This window comes from Gavialis gangeticus, unplaced genomic scaffold, assembly GCF_001723915.1.
Source record: "Gavialis gangeticus isolate Ggan-Ray unplaced genomic scaffold, GavGan_comp1, whole genome shotgun sequence".
NCBI classification, from domain to species: Eukaryota; Metazoa; Chordata; order Crocodylia; family Gavialidae; genus Gavialis; species Gavialis gangeticus.
Genome location: NW_017729022.1, coordinates 22062702 through 22077817, shown reverse-complemented (window position 1 = coordinate 22077817; position 15116 = coordinate 22062702). Strand labels below are relative to the sequence as shown.

The window sequence follows — 15116 nt, the reverse complement described above, 5'->3', positions numbered from 1 at the left end:
AACAGGTATGGATTGTATTAGTAAAAAGCCAATTGTACAGCAAAACAGAGAAGAAAGAAGCATAAGAAAAGATCAGACACACAATTGTTTAGCAACCTTTCTTTCTGCTACTTTTCCTGTGTAGTCAAAGAATGCAGTGGTAGCACATCTGTGTCTTTCCAAGCCTGTTCCCAAAAGAAGTGTCAGAGGGTCTAGTTTATATAGTAAAAGGTATTGATTCCTAGGGAAAAGACCAAAAGTGTTGTGTGATTTCTTAGTTCTGGGATGATTGAGAACATGTTCAAACCAGTTACTTAGTAGACCAGATTTAACACAGGGAAAGATTTGGTTTCAAAGAGGATTTTTTTGTCTTCATCTGTCTTACTATTAATTAGATTTTCCAAGATGGGGTGTGTACACTAGCCTATAAATTAAGTCCTCCCCATGTGTGGCAGGACACTGTTTGTGCCTGCCACTTTAAGGGCCTGGAGCTGGCAGCCAGCGGGTGCCTGATGAGGGCAGCCATTTTGAATCTTGGGCTGCCCATATAAACAAGGCAGTTTTGCTGCCTGGAGTCTGGGTAATAACACTGCCAGGCCAGAGGGTGGCTGGTATCATCTGGAGGTAAGGGAGGTGCTGTAAAGGAGGCTCCTGGTCCTGGGTATGACCTAAAACTGCACCTAAAACTGCTGGGAGTGGGTGGCCTGGTGGGGCTCCCAGTGGTGTGGGAGCCCCCAGGAAATACCAGGCCAGTTACCACCCAGGTGAAAGGTGAGTTGGGGTACCTTGACCCCTAGCCCCTACAACTAGGTGAGTTACCCCTTGTTTGGAGGCTCTAGAGGGTGGACCCTGGAGAGAGGGAAAAGGACATAGACTTGTATCTGTCTTGACATCCCCTGACTGGTCCATGCTGGGGCTGGGGCCAGGACCAGAAGGGTCAAAGGACTGGGGGCCCACTGCAAGGAATACCCAAGAGCTGTGCACCTGGGGTTTTGACTGGCCTGGAGGTGGGCCAGGGCTAGTGAGCCAAAGGTCCTGGGGGGACTGCACCTAAAGGGGAGGCAGTTCAGGGAGCTATGCTGCCTAGTATGAAGGTGGATGAGACTGCCTGAGGAAAGGAATCCAGGTGGGGTTCAGTTAGGAGGATTCCGGGGCCCAGTGTGGGGGTAGTGATTATGATACCATCTAGATGCCATCAGTGAGGCTTGGGCTGTGGTGTACGGGAGGAATGGAGCTGCAGATAGCACTCCCTGGTATCAGGGCAGGAAATGGGTAGCCTCCCACTTAATTACATCATTAACTAATTAATTCCAACAAGGCATGGTAGGCAAGAAGGCAGGTGGTTAGCCCAGAAACAGGTGGGCAGGCCACAGTTAAATCGGCCCTGAGAATGGCCCCCGTTACACCATGGTTCTGGTTCTGGTTCTCCAGATCCCTATACATCTAGCACTGTACGTATGAACTAATGGATATTCTGTGATCCATATTGGGCAAGGTAATCCTCCCTAATAATTAAACTATCATGGACACAGCCAAAATAGTCTGGCCAAATTTGGCTACTTGACTCCTACAGCTACAGAGCTTGATAAACATTACCATGTGCCTGTCATAAGTTTGAAATTTGTGTATATTCATCAAGCACCATATCCTCAAATTTGAGCAGCCACCTGTAAGGAGGCTGAACAATATGAAAGTTAGCTGAAAGACTGAGCCAAGTGTGACTTTTTTTTTTTTTTTTAGGGGTGTATAAAATTAGTTTCCTTTGTAAGTTGCCTCCAATTCCTGGCAATCCTTTACAGTCCTGGTAATGGAGAAACAGATGGCTGCTGCAGGTTGCCTTAGGTGCAGTGGACAGTATCTTGCTTGATGGTAATGTGTGGTGATAATGTAAAGTGGCCATCATTCCAAGGCCCAGTCTTTGTCTATGAGGGCTAGAACACAGTGGGGTACTTCTCCATCAGAAGAGTAGAGCTTTTTAGTGTGAGAATACAAGGCTCAGCATCATCTCTTCTACTACCAGATGTATGCACAAGTATCCAACTAGGCATAAACATCAGCCTTACCATATTTAGGAACTAGCTAGTCAACCTGACATATCCTACATAAAGCCAACAGCACAGTGGATTATATTAACAGCTGTCACCTACAAATCAAGAGAACTGATTCTTCAACTATTTAGTAGTGATGAGGCCTCACGAGGAGCACTGTGTCCAGTTTTGGGGTGCACACTTCAAGACAGATGTGGACAGTTTTTAGAAAGAGCCCAATACAGAACAACAAAAATGATTAGAGGCCTAGGAGGCAAGACTTGTGAGAAAAGGCTGAAAGAACTAGAGTTAGACGGAAGAAGAGAAGACTGAGGGGGGGATTTGATAACAGTCTTCAGATACCCGATGGGTGAATATAGAGAGGATGGAGGTGGCTTTTTCTCTGTGGCTGTAGGGGACAGGACTAGGAACAATGGCTTCAAGCTATTGTGGAGGGAGTTTAGGCTGGAGATTAAGAGGAGCTTCTACAGGGGTGATCAAGTATGGGAACAAGCTCCTTAAGAGAAACTGTGGAATCTCCATCCCTGGAAACTTTCAAAAGCAGGTTAAACAGACTTGACTGGGACAGTTTAGGCAGGGATGATCCTGCCCTGAGCAAGAGGCTGGGCTAGAGGACCGTGGGAGAGCCTTCCAACTCTGTTTTTTCTATGATCCTTTATAGACCATCAGAACCAACCAAGACAGAGGCTCTACACAAGTTCCCATCAACCCTGCCACAACAGCCTGGGAAGCCCTGGCGAGGCGGCAGCATCCGGGGCGAGGGGAAGCCTAAAGCAAGTTTAAAAAATGTTGGGGCAAATCCTGCTGTCCTTCCCTTCCAACGACAGGATCTGGCTGGGTGGCTAGTCCCCACCCCGAGCGCCCCCTTCGTTGCGAGTCCTGTCGGTGTTGCTACACTTCTGTTCCTCCGCGAACCCACGCCTCAGCCCTCCCCCGACCCCCCACGCGCCCTGCAGGCACTCTCTGAGGAACTAGAGCGAAGGGGCGGCGCTAAGAGCCAAGCTCCGCGCAACCCCAAACATTCCTTCTACTTCCGCTGCTGCGGCCATTTTCCGCGAACGGACACTTCCGGCGGCAAAGAGACTGGGCGGTTCACGTGACCGCTCATCCTCACGTGACTCCGCGGCGCCCCTTAGCTGAGCCGCGTGTCACGTGGCGGGCGGGGGATGGGGGAGTCGATCCCGCTGGGCGCGCCGGTGCCGGTGGAGCAGGCGGTGCTCGAGACGTTTTTCTCCCACTTAGGCATCTTCTCCTACGACAAGGCCAAGGACAATGTGGAGAAGGAGCGGGAGGCCAACAAGAGCGCGGGCGCCAGCTGGCTCTCGCTGCTGGCCGGCCTGGCGCACCTGGCGGCCGCCGAGAGAGCCTATCACAGCATGACCTTCCTGGGCCAGAAGCTAGGTACCGGCCGGGCGGGGGTGGGGCTGGCCCGGCTCTCTGCTTATGGGCGGGGGCCCCGCGGGGCGTGGGCGCTGCTCCTCCCGCTTTGCCTGCCCGCCCCCTTGGGGCGCAGACGGGCCTCGAGGTCTCTCCTGGCGCCGGGAGTGACGTCAGAGTAGCCCCTAACGGCCCCTGCTGTCCTTCCGCCTGACGTTACAGAACCTCGAGGCCGCTCGACTCCTAACGGTCATAAACGGTCTCTGCAACTACCCCACCCCCCCGCATCTGTTCCTCAGGGGGAGCTAAGAAGCTCTATGTACAGCCCCCTGCTTTGGGCTGGTTGGTGCCCCCCAGAGGTTCCACAGACCTTTCTCAAGGGCCTCCTGTTTCCCTTTCCACCTGCCTATGCCCCAGGAAGCAGATTGGAGGGCTGCAGGGCAGCCACTTGCCCCCTGGGGGGTCTTTGGGAGCCTGGTGAGGGTGCCATCCTTTCTCAGGTGCCTGCATTAGCCCAGTGATATGTGCAGACATAGTTTGTGGGGTAATCCTGCACATCTCGCATAGGCGTTCCCAGGCCTTAAAGCCATCCTGTTCTGTTGAGAGCTTTCTGAGCCTACTGCCCCAGAAGAATTGCTCCTGGGTTTTTCTGTAGTAAAAAGTGGAGTACAAGCTAAGAGCTGGCACTTTCCAAGTGCTGCCTTGTGTCTGCTGAAGGAGGCCTTGGGGGGGTGCTTCTTAAAAGGTTGAGAATCCCTATCCTTTGAGATCTCTTTTCTAAGAGCTATATGAGATTGAGGGAAAGAGTCCATTTTACTATCCTGCTGTTTTTTTTAAAGGAGTAAATTTAGTGCTTGTGGAAAGGGCAGAGCTGACAGATCCAGAGACAGAAGTGCTGTTTGGTTGCACATCCTGAATCACTGCAGCAGTTTGGAGAAGCTTCTGTTCCACCAGCATGCCCCTCCCTTGACTTGGGGAGACCACATCTAAGTTTGAAAAGATAGCATCTTTATCCATTCAGTTTTCTGCCTCTCTGCTTGAGCTTGCCACCAAGGGCATCAATTAGTAGATGAGGCTTTTCACATTGATACCTGCAAGTTTTGATTGCTGTTGACCTAAAATGGATCTGGACTTGCTGCTTAAAAATGAAAAGGCATTGCGAATTCCTTTTGCCATTTCGGAGCAGACCCTAACTTCTGAATCCTTTCTCTAGAGTCCTGTAAACACAGTCCTTGTGGTTTCATGCACTTGCTATGCCTTTCACTAAAAGGGTGGGAGATGAAAAAACCAAAAACACTGGCTTTGCGAATACTTAAACTATTTATGCATGCCCTGTCATTGATGCTCATTAAAGTGGAATTGAAAGATACCATGGTTCTTTCTTACAAAGGTGGCAGGGGTAGATGTTCATATTACAGACTAAATCAGAGAGATAAACAGCATAAGCTTTTGTGAGCTAGAGCTCACTTCATCAGCCACTGTGAAAGGACATGCACAGAACATTTTAGAAAATTGAGAGAGTGATTTGAATATCAAATATAATATAAAACAGGATGATGATAACCCAGTTGTTTTAGAAGGCACTTCTGCTTTCACTGAATCGAGTTTTAAATTTCCAGCTTTGGGTGCTGCAGTTTTACATCTGGATGCTCAGTTGATATCTGTCTTTTTTTCTGTGTGAAGTTCTCTGACATAGATGTGTGAAAGTCACCTTAGGAAAGCAGATACTCTAACAATATCTGGAATTAGCAGTAATGGTCGGACAAAAACTGAGTGTTCATCACCTGTGCCACAACTGCATTATACAGTTGTGCAGCTTAAAATATAAAAAAAAATCCTGTCACTGTTAAGTGGTGTCAGACCTGCTGAAGTTAGATAACCAGACACGCTGACCTTGAATAGAGAACAAGCCTTCATTTGTAAAAGTGGCTGGTTGCAGAGCTTTGAGGCTGCTAGAAATAGTGAGGGTGTGTGCGTTTCCTTGTTTTATTTCTCTGTTGTTTGGAAAATTCAGTCTTTGAGTTACCAAATATTAAAAAACTTGAAATCCTGAGAAATGTTGTTTCATTAGTTATGTAAAGTTTAAAGCTCCAATATTTTTGTATATTTATGTTACAAGTTTATGGAAAGTCCAGTTCCTTTATTATCATTCAGCCTAAAAAAGGAATTCCATGAAGAAGAAACCTGGGATATGCACACACTTAAAATTCCCAACTTACACATCCAGATGAGTCTGACAGGAACAAAGTTATTGCTCCTACAGTCTGCCCAGCTGGAGTCCCACTGAAGTCAGTATGACTCCAGATAAGCAAGAGATGTAGGCTTGCTGTATTTGTTTGCAGTACTGGGTCTGGAGCATTCTGTGAACGTAAAATCTTTTTGCATCCTGTAATGAGTTTGCTGTCTGAGAGTTTCAGGTTCTCTGCTTGCTCCAGCGAGCTGACCTTGATTACAAATACAGTAAAAGCTGTGTTATCTGCCACTTAATCAGCTGGAAAGCTCTGCTAACCAGCGTCCAAGGGACGCGGCAAAAGCAAAACCAGAAGTCCCACTTCCAGTTTCGCCACCGTGAGCTGAGCCTCTTCTCCTTCACTTTTTTGGCCCAGAGTAAAGCAGCTTGAGTGGGGCAAAGCAGCCTGTGTTGGGGCCCCCTTCCTGTCCCATGGCACACTGGCACCAGGGAGTGCACCAGATGGTGCACATTTGATTAACCGGCATATTTGATTAACTGGCATACCCCATCCTAGCGGATGATGGATAACAGAGCTTTTGCTGTAGGTGATTTAAGTGGAAGCAAAACAAACTGTTGGGGAGTAAGGTCCTTTCCAGGTTTACAGCTGGAACAATTCTACCTGTAGAAGAGAGGAAGGAGGTATCTCAGTTTGCTGTGGTACAGGCTACCAGAAAAGGTTGTAGAATCTTTCCTTGCATCAAAAGGGAAAGTGATGCCTTTCAAAAGTTTCTCTTCTAGGCCTATTTATTGGAGCAAATAAATTAATTCTCTAGCTTGAAAGGTTACTACTTACTAAATTGAAGAAAAAGTCCATTTTTTTTTAACACTTCAGATTCAGTTTCACTAATTCTCCCATCGTGATGGGGTAGACAAAACCTAGATTTATAATGTAAATATCAAATACTTAAGGTTTGAACTCTTCAAGGTCTCTTTATACTACACAAAAAGAGAACAAAAGCCCACTTTTTCTTCTTGCAGATCACCATAAAGCATCTTTCTACTGAATTATTTGGAAACTGTTCAAATATATCACACCAACTGCCTTTAAATAATTGCATGTGACACTACAACATGGCTGTTAAATAGCTCAGTAGGGCAATATTCTCTTCTCTCTCCATTTGTACCCCACACCAAGTGATCTCTTGGGCCCTTGATCTTGACTTCCCTGTATAGCACACTTTCTGTCTTTTACTTGTGGGGTAATGCAGTGGTTCTCTACCTTTTTTATACTGCAGATCAGCAAACTCACTCAAAGAATGTTTGTGGGCTGGGTATAGAAACAATTTATTTTACACATTTAAATGTGTACCTGGGTGCAGGTTGGGGCACTGCAGCTGCAGGCACCAGAGGACCCTACGGGGTGGGGGCTGTGTAGGCAGTAGCCCTGGGGGGACCCAGCTGGGGCTGCTGTGGAAGAAGGGGCTCCGTTGCCTTCCCTAGGAGCAAGCAGCAGAGTCACCTCCCTGCCCTGGGCATTTCCCTGCCTGCATCCCCCTGCTCCCAGCTGCAGGCAGGGCTGCAGGGTCTTGCCTGGCCCAGCACAGGCCCCGATACCTTCTGTGTGGGTAGCGCTTTGCCGGGCATGCCCAGGGTGGCAGGAGTAAGGTGGGGTGCACAGAGCCAGCTGCCTCCCTCCCCGGGGCTGCCCCGCTGCCCAGCTGTAACCCTGCACATGACTGCCGGCAGCAGAAGCCACTTGCCCAGGCAGACACATGGTTCAAGCGGGGGGTTTGTGTCACTACCCAGCAGCCAACTCTTTGTGACCCGGTACCATGCTACGGCCCAGTGGTTGGGAACCTCTGGGGTAATGGTCCAGTGTGAAGTTAAAAAGCAGTGGTGTCTCAACACTAGACTTGTAAATGGGTGTTTCTGAATAATACTGACCCTTCATACAGTCCTTTCCTGACATCTTTGTCTTGTTCCCTTACTGTTCATTTAAATGGCCAGCACTGCCAAGCAGATACTGAAAATACACAAGTTCTTGTTCCACTTGTTTTCAGCGGGTTAAGATGTACTTGTTTGCATTTTATTTTATGGCATAACCTGCAGTGCTGTTTTCTGGGAGCATATGGGTATTTTTCTTCTTTTGGATTTTGGTTTACTGTCAGATTGTCAGGGAATTTGGAAACCTTTGGTATAAGCACAGATGTGATTACAAATTTTAAAGCATTTTGTATTTATAATGCACTGTCAGGTTAAAATTCAGTGGAAAAAAGTATCATTATTAATCAGAATACACATAATTAAATTTGCATAATGAGTTGTTTGTTTCTACTCTCTAGTGGAAAGACTGTTTCCAGGTCACAACTGATATTAGTAGGGCTAGCAAAGTGCTTATTTTATATTATGACCTTCCTGCAAACTGGAGCTAAGGGATAGGGAATAATAGGGGTAGTTCTTGGTGAGATTATGCACTAATTAAGTCAGTTACTAAATGAAATTGTGCAGCATGTACTTAGATGCCCAAAAAACTACTCTGAAAGATATCGTTTTATGTGGTATTTCTCTGCTCAGACATCTTAATTTAAGTACATAGGAGTACCTACCTAAAGCTAGATCAAGCATGGAATTTTGGTAATACCTCCATGTTTATCTGAACAGGTGGTCAGTCATTCTTCAGCCGAAAGGACTCCATCCGAACCATCTACACATCTCTGCATAATGAGCTGAAGAAGGTGGTGACGACGGGTCGCAATGCGCTAGGAGGAACAGCTCCTCACTTGGAAGAGCTGCTTTCTCACCTGTCTGAACAGCTCTGTTTTTTTGTTCAGGCTCGGATGGAAATTGCTGACTTCTATGAAAAAATGTACACCCTCAGCTCCCAAAAATTCATTAACTCTGAGGAACTGGTAAACATTTTGGAATCCATTCTAAAGAAATACAGCTCAAGGTCAGTGCTTATTTGTTGGTATTAAACACTCAGATTTTTCATGATGTTTTCTGATAAGGAAGATGAGGCCTAAGCAAGTTTCTTTCTGCAGGAGTAACAACCTTGCTTAAAAGCACAAGACAGCAACACAGTTCTAACTGCATGCATTAAACAAATGTTAGATAAATCTGATACTAGAATGTGATCCCTTTTAGTAGGAAAATGAGGATGCTTCTGCTCATCACAAGAAAAGAGCTACTAGGTTGTTTTTTGCACTTCCTGAACAGGGAGCATCATCTTTGTTTTAAAGGATGAAAAGGGTCTTGCCATATCAGTATTTCATGAAAAGTGTGTGCTCTACTTGTTGTACTTGATATCATTTACATGTGGCTTGTTTTACAAGTCCAAACAAAATTCTTTACCCTCTTTTTTTCTTTTTCTTTGTCATTTTTTTTTCATTTTAAAGTGATTTGGGCATAGGTTTAGTACCTGGAATATTTGCTTTTTTAATAGACTACATTTCATATCCCTGTCCCAGAGTCCTTTTAAATAATTTCAATAGACTTTTTTCTCTTTAGAACTTAAAGATAGTTGTCAGAGATGTAGTTCTAAATTATCCGCAAAACTGGCTATATTCTAAGGTAGAAGCCAGGTAGAGTTGCCCCTTAGACATACTAAATCAGATGTGTAAGCTTTTGTAAGCAACAGCTTGCTTCCTCAGATGCTATTAAAGGACTTCAGAGAGCAGAGTTTTTAACTAGAAAGCAGTGATTTGAATGCAAAAGATAAGGTGAGGGTGGGAAGAGAGGTGGCACTGCTGAGAGGGGCAAAAATGAGAGCATAACCTAAGGTCACACAGAGACCCCACAGTGGCACCTGTGCCATTCTTCCCAGCCTCATTTATACTGGGGAGGTTTCCGCTTACAGACTGCAGCTGCCACAAGGAAACTGCCAGAGTATGTGTGCACCCAGAGGCAGAACAGGGTAGATCTACAGCAGGGATGGCTCCTGGCCAGTGGCATGGCCAGCTGGCAGCCGCAACAGCTCTTATTTTTGCGCTCCCTTTTTTCTCCCCCAGAATTGATGCCCTGGGCTGCTGTCCCACCCCGTAGTTACCCTATTGTGTATGTCCATGCAGTTTTTGCCATTTCCATGTGGCTTCCGTCCATCGTCCATGCCAGCAGAGTGAAGTGCGCCCTGAGAAGGCACAGCACCTGGCAGAAAGCTTGGACATATCTACACACTCTTTCGTGTCTGCTTCTGGGGAGTGGGTGGCAGAAGCCATTTGGTTATTGAGTTTGTGTTACTCTGCTGGCAGAAAGGAGGGGTTCTGCTGCTGTAGAGCAGCTGAGAGTTGTGTTGGTGAAACCGTTTAGTTTGCATAAACCCTCAGTCAGTGATGCAGGAGATGTCTAGAGAAAAGCGGTTGCTGCTGCTTCTACCTTTTGGAGCAGAGCAGCCTCTGGGTATGATTTCCAGTCAATCTGTAGATTAGAGCAGCCTTCTTTTTTATCTGATCTGTTAGGATTGGCCTGATGCAGTGTAATAAATCCACTGCTGCTGCCACTAGGTTTCCTGGCCCGCATCTCAGTGTTTAGATCTCTGTTACAGTTAACAGATTCTCCAGGTCAGGAAGCAGTGTCACAGTAACTTATTTAACTAAGAGCTGCACATGCTGTATTTCTTGCATGTCAGAGTTATGTGGGAACAAATAACTTCCTACCAAACAGAAGTGAAAAAAATGATTGTTTGTTAAATACACCTGAGAAAATGTGCATCTACGTGCCTCTATCTGAAACCTAGAATGTCAGGTAGATTGAAGCTCTTTATTACCTCTTACTGCTAGCATGCAAACAGCCAGTGGTACAAGCTGTTTCTGTCTCTGTTTCAGAGAACATTGCTCCTCCAAGTTTGCTCTCTGAAAATCCTAAACTGTTGTTCTGGCTGGACCATTCACACAAATAATTCCTAAAATGATGCACAATGCCCAATGTTAATTAAAGCTTACAGTAACAAGCAAATTAAGCATAACTTCATGCTTTGAAGTGATGCATCTGTCTAATCAGCATTTCATGATTATGGCTGGAGAATGAAGGCTTCAAATTAGATGCAAGCTAAACATCACTTCTGTTTAGTAAACAAGGAAGAAGTACCAGAACCCTAGTATCTCTTTGATAGTGATTCAGCAAACTGGAAGTATATGGCAACATTTCTTAATACATTCCTGTGACTTGGAAAAGATTTTATATTTTAGTGTCTGTGCTTCCTCAAGACATTTCTGTGTTAGACTTAATTACATCAGATGTTTTAGGGACACAGCTGTCAATTTATTTTACAACCTGTGTATTTTCAAGCTAATAGTCATGGCTGAGAGATGGCTTCTTTGGATTACGACAGTTTAATGGATCTTGTTTAGAAGTGCACTGATACATCGGTCTGATATCAGATTGGCACAGATATAAAGAAAATTGACTGTATTGGAAATCAGCTTTTTTTCCCTGATGTGGCCCAATGAGGCTGATAAATGCCCCATGCATGTATGTAGCTGCAGTGCAGCATGTAGGCAGTGAGGAGCGTAGCCTGACAGCTTGGAGAGCTGCCTGCAGCTGGTAAGTCTGTTGTGGTGGAAGGGGAGGGGGGAAGGAAGGGGCGTGGCCTGGGGCAGATCAAGGCCCCCCATGGTCAGGGAGGGACTGGGGCTGGGAAGGCACTGCCCAGCTGGGGCTGGGCACAGGATGGAGCCACGGTTCATTGTGGGGGGCACAGGGAGGGGGAGCAGCTCCTGCTGCTGTGCACACCCCTGGAGGGCATGTGGGGCATGTGCCCCCAGATCTGTGTATGGGGCAAAGGCAGGCTTCTGCTGTGGGCTGGGGCTGGTGCTGTTCCAGACTTTTCCCAGTTGGGGTGTTGGACCAGGCTGTGCTTGGGGCGGGCGGCAGTGGCACTGGGAGGGGGGTTGAGGGGGCTACATAAAATTTTGGGGTGGCTGCAGTCCCCCCAACCCCCCCTCGCAGCGCCACCATCGCCTGCCTCAAGCACAGCCTGGCCCAGCCCCCACCAAGAATAGCCTGCCCTGCCCTGCGCAGATCTGGGGGCAAGCATCCCTGTTCACCCTTGTGCCTTCCCAGGGCGTGCACAGCAGCAGGAGCCACCCACGCCCCTGAGATGAGCCCTGGCTCCATCCTATGCCTGTCCCACCCTGGCTGGGCAGCACCTACCCCTGCCCCACTTCCTCCCTTACCACAGGGGCCTCTGTCTGCCCCCTCACCCCTTTCCTTCCCTCTCCCCTTCCACCACAATGGACTTACCAGCTGGACACTGCTCTTCAGGCTGTCGGGCTGTGTATTGGAAATTGGATCGGTATCGGCTGATATGCCTCCTTAAATATTGGTTATCAATATTGGCCCCAAAAATCTCTGTCGGTGCACCCTTAATCTTGTTTGTTATGTAAAGAGATGTTAAAACAGCTATTAGTCATGAAGCAAAGTAAAGTGGAAAGCTGTACCACAACAGTAATTCAAAAGACTTGGTAAAACTTTATTTGAATGATTTTTTAAAACTTTTTTTAAGGGTGAAAAATAATATTCATAAGTCTATTATTTAAAAGAAATTCGATGTTTGAAACTTCTAAAGTTCAAGAGTGGGGATAGCAGCAGTGGTTTTATTTATTAGCTATCGTGTCCATTTCTGTGTAAGAAGCAAATTAATTTTGTCAGGCAGTGAAGACAGTATAGCCTGTGTTAGATCTTTTGACAGAAATGTATTGTAACTAGCCCATAACTCTCAAAAATCTTATCACCCAGAGTTGCATACTATTTAAATATCTAGCAATATAGTTTTAGAAAATTAAATATTCTAGTGACTGGAAGAGAGAAATTGCAGTGTTTGTATTTATGTCAAGTGACTTTGCATTGATAAGAATGCTGTTACAATTTTTTTTTGGCAAACAGAATATTATGTTAATATTAACACAATTTTGGTATATTTGGAAAGGAATGATTGTTAAATTAATCAACACAGACTTTGACTCTCTAGCCTTTTTTATTTTTAGTGTTGCTTGTTTGAGAGTTGATGTACTATTTAATATAATTCTTCCACTGTCATGTACAACTTCTTTTATATTTCTAAAAATGTTCTTTTTATTTTGTGTGCCTGTTATCTAGATTTCATCATCCAATTCTCAGTCCCCTTGAAAGCAGCTTTCAGTTAGAAGTAGATGTGCTTGCTCATCTTCTAAAGGCACAGGCTCAGATCTCCGAGTGGAAGTTCCTCCCGTCTCTGGTCAACTTGCACAGTGCTCACTCAAAACTGCAGACATGGGGCCAAATTTTTGAGAAACAGCGGGAGACCAAGAAACACCTGTTTGGAGGACAGTCTCAAAAGGCTGTACAGCCCCCACACCTTTTCCTCTGGTTGATGAAACTCAAAAACATCCTCCTTGCCAAGTTTAGCTTTTACTTTCATGAGGCACTCAGCCGACAAACAACTGCATCTGAAATGAAAACTTTGACTGCTAAAACGAATCCTGATTATTTTGGGAAAATTTCCAGCTTCATCCGGAAATACGATGCTGTCAATGTTTCTTTAATCTTTGACAATCGTGGGTCAGAGAGTTTTCAGGGACATGGTTACCATCATCCCCATTCCTACAGAGAAGCTCCAAAGGGAGTGGATCAGTATCCTGCTGTTGTTTCCCTGCCCAACGACAGACCTGTTATGCACTGGCCCAATGTAATCATGATTATGACTGACAGAACCTCTGACCTCAATAGTTTGGACAAAGTTGTTCACTTCTATGATGACAAAGTCCAAAGCACATACTTTCTGACACGCCCAGAACCTCATTTTACCATTGTAGTTATTTTTGAGTCTAAGAAATCAGAGAGGGACTCCCATTTCATTTCTTTTCTCAATGAAATCTCACATTCCCTTAAGAATTCTAAAGCTTTTGCAAGCCTAAAGCCTGGATCCAAAGGCTAAAAGCCACATGGACTCAAGTATTGCCAAGGCAGTGTATTAGACAGGAAAATAAACGTTAACTTTTAAGGATTGTATTTATCCATGATTCTCAGAGTCTAATTAAAAAAGAAACATTATTTTAATATCTGTTTTAATTTTTTTATGGCTAACAAACACTTGAATCAAATTATTTTTTGGCAATGCACATGGAGATGACTTAGCTGTGGTGCACTAAAATGGCTGGGGGGGCGGGGTTTGCATGGTGCTCAGTTTTACAGTATGAATTATTTTTTCAGTCCATAACTTTGTTGCCTTTAATTAAATGGAATGTATGCACTTTATCTTGTTTATGGAAAACTTGGTTAGAATGGAATATATTGTTAGAATACTCTACTGCTGTATTAACTATCAGGAATGATGATATCTTGCTAATTCTCACCAACACCCACTAGAAATTATTGAAACTTGCCAATCTGAATGAACAGTCTCAATAAAAAAAGCCAATGCATCACAAAAAAGTACTTTTATTTTTGTAACTGAAGTTTACTCTTAATAGGTAATGGTACAAAAGACTTTAAAAAAATGGTAACAAGCATTTTTATGACACTTGCTATTACATGACCATTTTAACTTTGAACAAACTAAAAGGTGCACACTGGCCAAATAGAGCTGCAGCAAACCCTTCAATGTTTTAAGTTATTAATTATGTGAGCAATTGTTTTGCTGTCAAAACTGGGATAATAACTAACACTGTAATGAAATTGAAGGTGGTGTCTTTGAATGAAGCTAGTACTTCAATAGTTGTAAGTGATTTGCAAGAGTTTAGTAGTAAAAATAACTTGCCTTTCAAACAGCCATGATTACATTTCCTTTGTCTCCCTTTCTGAGAATGCATCAGAAAATGGTCCCTTGGAATAAAATTACTTGCAAGTACTATTACTTGCTGTGCTATTGTTTATTATTAGAGCTATTTTGTTCTTGTATCTTCAGGTCTGTTTCCTATTCTGTTTAACCTACTGGTTACTGGTTAAACAGAAACTGTAATGCCATTTTTAGTGCTGCTTTTCTCACATTTCTTCTTAACTTGCATTACATTTTTTTATTCTTTCAAACTATGGGTTTTTTGCCCCTTTAACATTTCAAATTATCCTGCAACAGGAGTGCTCTATTTCCTCTCCAGTTACTACAGAAAGATTCATTTGGCTGTACTTGTGGTCCTGTTTTAATGGCTGATCCTATCATGCTTACTGTGTGCAGTACCTTGCTTTACAAGCAGTTTCACTGGAAATCAATAGGGGCTAATCTCAGTGAGGTGAGATGTGAGTATGTTTGGCAAAATCAGACCCAGACTTAGGAAGTAGGAAGCAGCTGCAACATGCAGATTTACTTTGAAGTAGGTTATTTTAAGTTCAAATTGTAGTTGTCTGGTTTCATTTAAGACTAGAGACTGGATGGAGTACAATGAAGTACAAGAAGTCCAAAAACAGATTTGGATTTCATTTTTCTCTTATGGATGGATGTTGCTGCCTTCAGACAATTGACTTGGGCTGGGTGTTGCACTCCTGATGTAAATGCAACCATTCTCAGTCTTGCTGGCACTGCTTGCAGGTTTTGAAAAGACAAGACCTGTGAGTGCTTCTCCTTTTCTGCA

The 15116-nt window shown here is 44.7% G+C and overlaps 1 protein-coding gene across 2 annotated transcripts; it reads left to right on the top strand.

Moving 5' to 3' along the window:
* Positions 1-3150: 3150 nt before the first annotated feature.
* On the top strand, positions 3151-13986 carry CUNH12orf66 (chromosome unknown C12orf66 homolog). Of its 2 annotated transcripts, XM_019514655.1 has the most exons (4): positions 3151-3428; positions 8239-8312; positions 8409-8527; positions 12670-13986. In XM_019514655.1, exons 1-4 carry the CDS (start codon positions 3194-3196, stop codon positions 13484-13486), a joined length of 1245 nt encoding a protein of 414 aa, XP_019370200.1. In that variant the 5' UTR covers positions 3151-3193; the 3' UTR covers positions 13487-13986. The 2 variants fall into 2 exon arrangements, with proteins under 2 accessions (XP_019370200.1, XP_019370199.1); XM_019514654.1 differs by having other exon boundaries at positions 8239-8527.
* The last annotated feature ends 1130 nt before the right edge of the window (positions 13987-15116 follow it).